The 11,561-nt window shown below is 50.4% G+C and overlaps 4 protein-coding genes and 1 pseudogene across 6 annotated transcripts in view; 2 read left to right on the top strand and 3 right to left on the bottom strand.

Annotated features, from left to right (window-relative positions):
- Positions 1 to 11,561, top strand: part of PSMD9 (proteasome 26S subunit, non-ATPase 9) — a 405,206-nt gene that overhangs the window by 319,396 nt on the left and 74,249 nt on the right. The gene's annotated exons all lie outside the window — the stretch shown is intronic.
- MORN3 (MORN repeat containing 3) overlaps positions 1 to 11,561 on the bottom strand; it is a 330,245-nt gene that overhangs the window by 181,434 nt on the left and 137,250 nt on the right. The window lies entirely within an intron of this gene.
- LOC126930677 (40S ribosomal protein S3a-like) overlaps positions 1 to 11,561 on the bottom strand; it is a 265,438-nt pseudogene that overhangs the window by 165,701 nt on the left and 88,176 nt on the right. The window lies entirely within an intron of this gene.
- BCL7A (BAF chromatin remodeling complex subunit BCL7A) overlaps positions 1 to 11,561 on the top strand; it is a 237,214-nt gene that overhangs the window by 4,264 nt on the left and 221,389 nt on the right. The window lies entirely within an intron of this gene.
- The window catches only part of HPD (4-hydroxyphenylpyruvate dioxygenase), a 23,295-nt gene continuing 19,193 nt past the window's right edge, over positions 7,460 to 11,561 (bottom strand). The window contains exons 13-14 of the mRNA XM_050748075.1: positions 7,879 to 7,995; positions 7,460 to 7,785 (exon numbers count right to left, since the gene is read on the bottom strand). Coding sequence (XP_050604032.1) covers positions 7,675 to 7,785; positions 7,879 to 7,995 — 228 coding nt within the window. The 3' untranslated portion in view covers positions 7,460 to 7,674. The remainder of the gene's footprint in view (positions 7,786 to 7,878; positions 7,996 to 11,561) is intronic.

Below are 11,561 nucleotides of genomic sequence, written 5' to 3' on the forward strand. Positions count from 1 at the left end.
TCTGTTGGGAGCACATCCTGCTTCCGTGGAGGGTGGAGTGCTCCACTCAGACACTCAAATCAGCAGGGTTTTTTGTTTTTGTTTTTGAGACAGGGTCTCGCTCTGTCACCCCAAGCTGGAGTGTAGTGGTGCAATCATGGCTCACTGCAGCCTTGACTTCCTGGGCTCAGGTGATCCTCCCATCTCAACCTCCTGAGTAGCTGGCACTACAGGTGCACACCACCATGCCTAGCTAATTTTTAAGAAATTTTTTGTAGAGACGGGGTCTCCCTGTGTTGCCCAGACTGGTCTCAAACTGCTGGGCTCAATCTATCCTCCCACCTCAGCCTCCCAAAGTAGTGGGATTACAGATGTGAGCCACCGTGCCCAGCCTGAACTTGTAGGTGGGTTTTGTGAACTGGGCCAAATTATAGTCACCACTAGACCTTCCACAGCTTTTAAGTCTGATTTCTAGATGTTTTCTTAAAACCTCAGGTTTTTGACTCATGAGGTCTGCAATGAAGGAAGTAAGATCAGGTATCCTTTTACTATCACTAGAAGAATGTAGGTGGTTCCTTAGAAATGTTTAACACTTAAGGAGAGGCCCTCCTGTCCCCCCCACCCCGGTCTGCATTTGAGGGAGGAAAAAGGGCTGATAAAATAGTACAAGTTGAGAAGAATTAAATCTATCCTGTACTCACGGTGTTTCAGAGATACTGTGCCCCAGTCTCAGCTCTGCCTGACCCCGTAGAGGGGTGACAAAGGGCTTGTAGTTGGCGTCCACAGTAAATGTCTCCAAGAAGGAAAGATGTAAAACCTTAGCAAAAAGCAATATGCCTGAAAAGACACTGTACCTCACTTTTTACTGGAGAAACGTGAATTATCCCATGATACCATTTCCCCCTGTCAGGTTGGCAAATATTAGAAGGTGGAGGAAACCCAGTTTGGGGGAGCAGTAGGCAGGGGAACTCTCATGCATCGTTAGTGGAAGCCAAAAATCGCTGCAACTTTTAGGAGGGAAAATACCTATTAGCAATCATTATTTAAAATGCACAGGACTGGCGCGGTGGCTCATACCTGTGATCACAACACTTTGGGAGGCCTAGGCGGCAGATCACCTGAGGTCAGGAGTTCGAGCCAGCCTAACCAGCATGTTAAAACCCCATCTCTACTAAAAATACAAAAATGAGCCAGGTGTGGTGGTGCACGCCTGTAATCCCAGCTACTTGGGAGGCTGAGGTGGGAGAATCGCTTGAGCCCAGGAGGCGGAGGTTGCAGTGAGCCGAGATCACGCCACTGCACTCCAGCTTGGGTGAGAGAGTGAGACTCCGTCTCAAAATGATCAAATGCACCCAAAGTCTTGGCTTCAGTGTTCCACTGTGAGGAATTGAGCCTGACAGATACAGTGGGCAACAATATGAACAAGAGTGTTCTTCGCAGCCTCATTTGTGGTATCAACGAAAGGAAGGGAGGGTAAATTGTCCGTTCATGGTGGGCTGCTTTTAGGAATTGTGCATCCAGACAGGTGGACACTCCCGTAAGTTGATTCATGGGAATAGAGGACTGAGGTCCGGGCTGAGCCAGCAAAGATAAGGAAGCGTCTGGCCATTAATTCAATCAACCAATATTTATTGAGTACCTTGTCTATGCCAGGCACTCCGCTAGGCTTGGGGATAGGAATGAAGGAAACACTGTTCTTGAGGGCAAGCCAGGCAAATGTGAAAAGTAAATGCTATAGTAAGGAGAAAAAAGCTAAGAGAAGGGGCGGGGTGTAGTTGGAGGAATATACAATTTTACTCTTATTTATTTTAGAGACAAGGTCTAGTTCTGTCACCCAGTCTGGAGTGCGGTGGCATGATCATAGTTTACTGCGGCCTCGATCTGCTGAGTTCAAGTGATCCCCCCACTTCAACCTCCTAAGTATCAGGGAAGATAGGCACACTTTACCATGCCAGCTAATTTTAAAAATTTCTTGGCCGGGCGCAGTGGCTCAAGCCTGTAATCCCAGCACTTTGGGAGGCCGAGATGGGCGGATCACGAGGTCAAGAGATCCAGACCATCCTGACTAACACAGTGAAACCCTGTCTCTACTAAAAAATACAAAAAAAAAAAAAAACTAGCCGGGCGAGGTGGCGGGCGCCTGTAGTCCCCGCTACTCAGGAGGCTGAGGCAGGAGAATGGTGTAAACCCAGGAGGCGGAGCTTGTAGTGAGCTGAGATCCGGCCACTGCACTCCAGTCTGGGCAACAGAGCGAGACTCTGTCTCAAAAAAAAAAAAAAAAAATTCTTTTCTTTTCTTTTTTTTCTTGAGACAGAGTTTTGCTCTTGTTGCCCAGGCTGGAGTGCAATGGCACGATCTTGGCTCACTGCAACCTCCGCCTACCGGGTTCAAGCGATTCGCCTGCCTCAGCCTCCCGAGTAGGGATTACTGGGATTACAGGCCTGTGCCACCATGCCTGGCTAATTTTGTATTTTTAGTAGAGATGGGATTTCTCCATGTTGATCATGCTGGTCTCGAACTCCTGACCTCAGGGGATCTGCCCGCCTCTGCTTCCCAAAGTGCTGGGATTACAGGCGTGAGCCACTGTGCCTGGTCTTTTTCTTCTTTATTTTTTTTTTGAGACAGAGTCTTGCTCTGTCGCCCAGGCTGGAGTGCAGTGGTGCAACCTTGGCTCACTGCAACCTCTGCCTCCTGGGTTCAAGCCATTCTCCTACCTCAGCCTCCCAGGTAGCTGGGACTACAGGCATACACCACCACGCCCGGCTAATTTTTTTTTTTTTTTTAGTAGAGATGGGGTTTCACCATGCTGGCCAGGCTGGTCTCCAACTCCTGACCTCAAGTGATCTGCCCGCCTCGACCTCCCAAAGTGCTGGGATTCTAGACATGAGCCACCGCGCCTGGCCTTTTAAAATTTTTTTTGAGACAGAGTCAGTCTCTGTTGCCCAGGCTGGAATGCAATGGCATGGTTTCGGCTCACTGCAACCTCTGCTTCCCAGGTTCAAGGGATTCTCATGCTTCAGCCTTGTGAGTAGCTGGGACTACAGCTGTGTGCCACCACACCCGGCTAGTTTTTTATTATTAGAACAGATGAAACCCTATCTCTTATTTTATTTTATTTTAATTTATTTATTTTATTTTATTTTATTTTATTTTATTTTATTTTATGTTATTTTATGAGACAGTCTCGCTCTGTTGCCCAGGCTGGAGTGCAGTGGCGGGTTCTCGGTTACAGCAACCTCTGCCTCCTGGGTTCAAGCCTCAGCCTCCTGAGTAGCTGGGATTACAGGCAAATGCCACCACATCCGGCTAATGTTTGTATTTTTAGTAGAGATGGGGTTTCTTTTTTTCTTTTTTTTTCTTTTTTTTTTTTTTGAGACGGAGTCTCGCTCTGTCGCCCAGGCTAGAGTGCAGTGGCCGGATCTCAGCTCACTGCAAGCTCCGCCTCCCGGGTTCACGCCATTCTCCGGCCTCAGCCTCCCGAGTAGCTGGGACTACAGGCGCCCGCCACCTCGCCCGGCTAGTTTTTTGTATTTCTTAATAGAGACGGGGTTTCACCGTGTCAGCCAGGATGGTTTCGATCTCCTGACCTCGTGATCCGCCCGTCTCGGCCTCCCAAAGTGCTGGGATTACAGGCTTGAGCCACCGCGCCCGGCCGAGACGGGGTTTCACCATGTCGGCCAGGCTGGTCTCAAACTCCTAACCTCAAGCGATCTGCCCGCCTCGGCCTTTCAAAGTGCTGGAATTACAGGCGTGAGCCACCTGTATCCGGCCAATTTTTAAATTTTTATAGAAATGGGGTCTCACTGTGTTTCCCAAGCTGGTCTTGAACTCCTGGGCTCAAGCAATCCTCTGGCCTTGACCTCCCAAAGTGCCAGGATTATAGGTGTGAGCCACTGCGCCTGTCTTCATCTTCTCTCTTGAACCTGCTCTCCTGTCATATTTTCTACCTTGGTCAACGACACTTCTGTTCTCTGCCTCCAACCACCGCTGCCTGCCACTGATCACCTAAGCTCAAAGGCCAGGGATCCTGGATTTAAACCTTCCCTTTCCCTCCCTTACCTACCAAATCTGATGCTTCTTCCCTATTCCTCAAATCCATCCACCTCTTCCTCTGCTCCTCAGTACCAAGAGATAAGTCCTTTCTTCATTGGCTCTATTGTTGGGGCCAAAATGGGAGCCCCTCTCCAGCTTCTCAGGAGGCTGAGGCAGGAGAAAGGATCACTTGTGGCCAGGAGTTCGAGGCCAGCCTCGGAAACATGGAGAAACCCTGTCTGTACTAAAAATACAAAAATTAGCCAGGCATGGTGGCATATGCCTATGGTCCCAGCTATTAGGGAGGCTGAGGTAGGAGGATCGCTGAAGCTGGGGACGTCAAGGCTGCAGTGAGCTGTGATCATGCCACTGCTCTCCAGCCTCAGTGACAGAGACCTCAGACAGAGTGAGGTTCCAGACAAACTTGGGTTCCCTTGTGGGCAAGAACCACTCCCCCCAAAAATAAGAATATTCACATAGCATTGACTTTGTGCCAGCCTCTGTTTGAAACATCTTTGATACTAAACTCCCAACAGGGCTGGAAGGAGGGTATTATTATAATTTCCACTTAACATAGGAAACTGAAGCACTGAGAGGTCAAGTAGCTTGCCATAGGTCACACAGCTATCAAGTGGCTATCTGAGAGGTTAACTCAGGCAGTCGGGCTCTCTAGTATGTGCTCAGCTAATGGGTGTCTGCTCTGCATGCTTTATTTATTCATTTATTTATTTATTTATGAGATAGAGTTTCGCTGTTTTTGCCCAGGCTGGAGTGCAGTGGTGCGATCTCACTGCAACCTCTGCCTCCTGGGTTCAAGTGATTCTCTTGCCTCAGCCTCCCGAGTTGCTGGGATTACAGGTGTGCACCAACAGGCCCAGGTAATTTTGTATTTTTAGTAGAGACAGGGTTTCACCATGTTGACCAGGCTGGTCTCCAACCCCCAACCTCAGGTGATCCGCCCACCTCGACCTCCCAATTTTTTTTTTTTTTTTTTGAGATGGAGTCTCACTCTGCCACCCAGGCTAGAGTGCAGAGGCGTGATCTCGGCTCACTGCAAGCTCCACCTCCCAGGTTCAAGGGATTCTCCTGCCTCAGCCTCCTGAGTAGCTGGAATTACAGGCAACTGCCTCCATGCCCGGCTAATTTTTGTATTTTTAGTAGAGGTGAGGTTTCACCCTGTTGGGCAGGCGGGTCTCTAACTCCTGACCTCAAGTGATCCATCTGCCTTAGCCTCCCAAAGTGCTGGGATTACAGGCGTGAGCCACCGCACCTGGCCATATGTGCCCAACTTTCTAAAATGTTGTCTCAAATTTGTTTGAAACCATGCAAGCAAAATGAAGTAGGTCTATGAGCCACATTTAGTCTGTAAGCCACTAGTTTGCATCCTTCTGGGTTATACAATTTCCCTTCTTCACATAAGTCACGGGAGAATAGAGGGGGAGTATTTTTTTGCACAGAATCCTTTGGGTTCTCTCTGATCTCTTTATTTCTGAAGTTCGTGATCCCAGAAGTCCTGATTTATTCTATAATCTGAAAAAAATTCCCAACTCCCACCATTATACCAACTCAGAGTATTCTTTTTCTTCTTTTGAGCTCTACTGCCTCCTAGTTCTGAGTTGACTCATCCTCACGGAGGGTTCTCAAGCTTTAGAAGCAGAAAGAGGCCAGGCACAGTGGCTCACGCCTATAATCCCAGCACTTTGGGAGACTGAGATGGGCGGATCACCTGAGATCAGGAGTTCAAGACCAGCCTGGCCAACATAGTGAGATCCCATCTCCTGAAAAATAAAAACAAAATTAGCTGGGCACGGTGGTGCATGCCTGTAGTCCCAGCTACTTGGGAGGCTGAGGTAGGAGGATCACCTGAGCCCAGGAGGTGGAGGTTGCAGTGAGCTGAGATCACACCACTGCACTCCAGCCTGAGCACCAGAGTAAGACTCTGTCTCAAAAAAAAAAAAGAAAAGAAAAAAAAAAGAAAAAAAGGCCAAATTTGCCCCCTACCAACTCTTTCCTGGTTTTGAAGAAAGAATTTCCTTCCTAGGGTTTTAGGACCCACCTACCTCATTCTTTTACAAGGATCACTCACACTTGTGTGAGTATGAACAAGCCCCTTTTCAAAAAAAGTCCTCACTGTGGGCAAGGCTGGGGCAGTGCAGCTGCATGGGTGGGCCATGGGCACTGCCCTGCTGAGGGGAGGGACTGGGATCCCAGACCCCTTCTACCTGCTTTATCTCTGAGACCAGGAACCAAGGGACCATGTCCTACAGTTGTTGAGCAGGGATGCTGCCCCTAGAGTCCCTTGTCTAACACTCTCCCCTCTCCTGTGTTCAGAGGTTTGGGCTCTGGGTAGCAAAACTGAAGACAGCTCATCTTTAGAGATCATCGGCCCGGCACAGTGGCTCACGCCTGTAATCCCAGCACTTCGAGAGGCCAAGACAGGCAGATCACGAGGTCAGGAGATCGAGACCATTCTGGCTAACAAGGTGAAACCCCGTCTCCACTAAAAATACAAAAAATTAGCTGGGCATGGTGGCAGGCGCCTGTAGCCCCAGCTACTCGGGAGGCTGAGGCAGGAGAATGGCGTGAACGCTGGAGGTGGAGCTTGCAGTGGAGCTGAGATCGGGCCACTGCACTCCAGCCTGGGGGACAAAGCAAGACTCTCCATCTCAAAAAAAAAAAAAAGAGATCATCAAGCCAGCAGACAAGATGCTGAAAAACTGACCCCACCTCAGGGCCTTTCTCTGTTTACTCTTCCTGGAATCCTCTTCCCGAGCATCGTCCCATGGCAGGCTCCCAAATGTCACCTTCTCGGAGAGGTCTTCCCTTGATCAAAATTACCTCCCCTGCGATCTTCACCTCCACATAATTTCATCAACTGCCTTTTTTTTTTTTTTTTTTTTTTTTTGAGACAGGGTCTCACTCTTGCCCAGGCTGGAGTGCAGTGTCATGATCAGGGCTCACTGCAGCCTCGACCTCTGTCCATCAGTCGATCCTCCCACCTCAGCCTCCTGAGTAGCTGGGACCACAGGTGTGCGCCACCACGCCCAGCTAATTTTTATTTTTTATTCGTGTAGACACAGGTGAGGTGGCGGGGTCTTGCTATGTTACCAGGCTGGGCTCGAACTCCTGGCCTCAAGCGATCCTCCCACCATGGCCTCCCAAAGCGCTGAAATTATAGGTGTGAGCCACCACGCCCGGCTCATCGCTTGCTTTATTTTATGAATTGCGTTTACCTCTCTACAAAAGCAGTGTCATCCGTCTTTCCCTCCAGAGTGCAAGTCCCCTTCCTTCCCTGGTTCCGGAATTCCCCTCTCAGCGCGATCCCTCTTGGCAAAGCGCTGGCACCCGCGGCTCCTCGGTCCCGCTGCGCTGGCGGCCGCCCTGGCCTTCCCTGGGCTGCCATGAGGCACTACTGCCTTACGCGCGCAACATAAACACAGACACCGCATTGGACCTGGGCATGCTTTAATCCGGAGGGCTGGAGCAGAGGGCGGCCCGCCGAGGGGTGTGGTCATGGTGGGCGGAGCCTTGGGGGCCGAGTCTACTGGTGGGCGGGACCCAAGGGGAGCAGCCAATAGGGAAGTTGGGCGAGTTCCAGAATCAGAGGGCGTGGCTGTGTCTGCGGGTGGGCGGGGCCTCCGTGGGGAGGGCGGTGGGCGGGGCTTACAGGCCGGGCACCACCCCATTGGTCTCCAAGTCGGTGAGGTTGCCCCGCAGGTTCTGCTCCTCCTCGAAAGCCTTGAAAAGTGAGTTGAAGTTGCCGGCTCCAAAACCCTGGGGCGGGAAAGAGAGGAGATGAGCCAGGGACCCAGAAAACCGAGTGTACTAGCTGCCTGTCCCCTTGGACCTGCCGGGGACAAGTGGTACCTGGTGGTTGTGGCGCTGGATGACTTCCAGGAAGAGCGTGGGCCGGTCCTGCACCGGTTTGGTGAAGATCTGCAGCAGGTAGCCTTTCTCGTCGTAGTCCACCAGGATTTTCAGCTCCTAGGCGGGAGACAGGGGTCTCTGCTAGGGGAGGCTGGCCCGCGCTCTGTCCTGGCACGGTGAGATCCTTGGAAAGTCCTCAGGGGCTCCTGCACCCCAAAAGTCTGGAAATGACCTCTTTTTCTGGCAGTTCCAGCCACCTCCAAATATATCCCCAAACTGTCCTATTACCATTCCCCTACTACAGTTCCTAAGGCACCATTCAAGACTGCTGCCTGCTTGCCGGGCGCGGTGGCTCACGCCTGTAATCCCAGCACTTTGGGAGGCCGAGGCGGGCGGATCACAAGGTCAGGAGATCGAGACCACGGTGAAACCCCGTCTCTACTAAAAATACAAAAAGTTAGCCGGGCGCGGTTGTGGGCGCCTGTAGTCCCAGCTACTCGGGAGGCTGAGGCAGGAGAATGGCGTGAACCCGGGAGGCGGAGCTTGCAGTGAGCCAAGATCGCGCCACTGCACTCCAGCCTGGGCGACAGAGTGAGACTCCGTCTCAAAAAAAAAAAAAAAAAAAAAAGACTGCTGCCTGCTTCTCATCTTGTATCCTTACAATCCATCCTCCCCGCAGACATTATCAGGACCCCCCCCCTTTTTTTTTTTCAGACGGAGCCTTGCTCTGTTACCCAGGCTGGAGTGCAGTGGCGCAATCTCAGCTCACTGAAACCTCCACCTTCCTGGTTCAAGCGATTCTCCTGTCTCAGCCTCCCGAGTAGCTGGGACTACAGGCGCAGGCTACCATGCCCGGCTAATTTTTGTAAGACGGGGTTTCACCATATTGGTCAGGCTGGTCTCAAACTCCTGACCTCAGGTGATCCACCCACCTCGGCCTCCCAAAGTGTTGGGACTACAGGCGTGAGCCACCATGACCGGCTGAGGGGTCTTTTAAAAATCGGATCATGTCATTCCCCTGTTTAAAATCCTCCAGTGGAAATCGGAACCCTCATGTACCGCTGGTGGGACTGTAAAATGGTGCAACCACTTTGGAAAACAGTCTGGTAACTTCTCAGAAAGTTAAACATACAGTGTTGCTTCCTTAAAATACAGATTAAAAAAAAAAAAAAAAGGGTGGCTGGGCATGGTGGCTCATGCCTGTAATCACAGCACTTTGGGAGGCTGAGGCAAGTGGATCACCTGAGCTCAGTTTGAGACCAGTCTGGCCAACATGGGGAAACCCAGTCTCTACAAAAAAAAAAAAAAAAAAAAATTAGCCTGGGCAAGGTGGCTCACGCCTGTAATCCCAGCACTCTGGGAGGCTGAGGGGAGTGAATCACCCAAGGTCAGGAGTTCGAGACCAGCCTGGTCAACATGATGTAACCCTGTCTCCACTAAAAATACAAAAAAAAATTAGCTGGGCATGGTGGCACATGTCTGTGATCTCAGCTACTTAGGAGGTTGAGGCAGGAGAATCGCTTGAACCCGGGAGGTGGAGGTTGCAGTGAGCCAAGATCAGCCACTGCCCTCTAGCCTGGGAAACAGAGCAAGACTCTGTCTCAAAAAAAAAAAAAAAAAAAAAATTAGCTGGGCGTGGTGGTGAGCACCTATAATCCCAGCTACTAGGGAGGCTGAGGCAGGAGAATTGCTTGAACCCAGGAGGCTGGAGTTTGCAGTGAGCCAAGATTGCACCACTGCACCCCAGCCTGGGAAACAAAGCAAGACTCTCTCTAAACAAACAAAAAGGAGCCGGGCGCGGTGGCTCACGCCTGTAATCCCAGCACTTTGGGAGGCCGAGGCGGGCGGATCACAAGGTCAGGAGTTCGAGACCACGGTGAAACCCCGTCTCTACTAAAAATACAAAAAAATTAGCCGGGCGCAGTGGCGGGCGCCTGTAGTCCCAGCTACTCGGGAGGCTGAGGCAGGAGAATGGCAGGAACCCGGGAGGTGGAGCTTGCAGTGAGCCGAGATCGCGCCACTGCACTCCAGCCAGGGGAACAGAGCGAGACTCCGTCTCAAAAAAAAAAACAACAACAAAAAAAAAAAAAAAAACAAAAAGGAACAAGGAATTACCATGTGACCTAGCTACTCCTAGGTATATACCAAAGTGCATTGAAAACATGTCCATACAGAGCCTTGTTCACAGATGTTCACAGTAGCATTATGTATAACACCCCAAAAGTGGAAACAACCCAAATATCTATCGACGAGGAATACATAAACAATGTGTGGTCTATGTATACAATGGGAGATTTTTCAGCCACAAAAAGGAACGAAGCACTGACACACACCCCAATGCAGATGAACCTTGAACACATGCTATGGGAAAGAAGCTGTTCACAACAGGCCTATTTTGTGATTCCTTTTTTTTTTTTTTTCCCGAGACGGAATTTCGCTCTGTCGCCCAGGCTACAGTGCAATGGCGTGATCTTGGCTCACTGCAACCTCTCCCTCCCTGGGTTCAAGCAATTCTCCTACCTCAGGCTCCCCAGTAGCTGGGATTACAGGTGCCTGCTACCACTCCCGGCTAATTTTTGTATTTTTAGTAGAGACAGAGTTTCACCGTGTTGGCCAGGCTGGTCTTGAACTCCTGACCTCATGATCTGCCCGCCTCGGCCTCCCAAAGTGCTGGGATTACAGGCGTGAGCCATCGTGCTCAACCTTTGTGATTCCTTTTAATGAAATGTCCAGAATAGGCAAATCTATAGAGACTGAAGGTAGATTAATGATGCCTAGGGCCAGGGTGGGAGGGGGGAAGGGAACAGAAGGGTTGGGAGGTGCTGACTGAGAGGCTCAAAATTTCTTCTGGGGTGACAAAAATGTTCTAAAATTGATTTTTGCCCAGGCTGGAATGCAGTAGCCTGATCATGGCTCCCTGCGGCTTTGACCTCCTGGCCTCAAGTGATTCTTTCACCCCAGCCTCCTGAGTAGCTGGGACTACAGGCACGAACCACCATGCCCAGCTAATTTTTTAAACCTGTTTTTTTGTAGAGACAGGGTCTCCCTATGTTGCTCAGGCTGGTCTTAAACTCCTAGCCTCAAGCAATCTTCTCACCTCAACCTCTGAAAATGCTAGGATTATAGATGTGAGCCACCGTGTCTGGCCTAATTGTTTTTGTTTTTCTTTTAGACAGGGTATCGCCCAGGCTGGAGTGCAATGGCCTGATCATGGCTCACTGTAGCCTTTACCTCCTGGGTTGAAGTGATTCTCCCACTTCAGCCTCCCCTGTAGCTGGGACCACAGACACAGATCACCACGCCCAGCTAATTTTTTTTTCTTTTTGTAGACACCCAGGTTTCGCCATATTGACCAGGCTGGTCTCAAACTCCTGACCTCAAGTGATCCACCTGCCTTGGCCTCCCAAAGTGCTGGGATTACAGGCATGAATGACCACACTCAGTCCTACAATGGATCTTTTTGTTTTTTTTTTTGTTTTTTTTTGTTTTTTTTTGCGGTGAAGTCTCGCTCTGTCGCCCAGACTGTAGTGCAGTGGCATGATCTCAGCTCACTGCAACCTCCACCTCCTGAGTTCAAGCGATTCTCCTGCCTCAGCCTCCTGAGTAGCTAGGATTACAGGTGCGTGCCACCATGCCTGGCTAATTTTTGTATTTTTAGTAGAGACAGGGTTTCACCATGTTGG

This window comes from Macaca thibetana, chromosome 11, assembly GCF_024542745.1.
Source record: "Macaca thibetana thibetana isolate TM-01 chromosome 11, ASM2454274v1, whole genome shotgun sequence".
NCBI lineage: Eukaryota > Metazoa > Chordata > Mammalia > Primates > Cercopithecidae > Macaca > Macaca thibetana.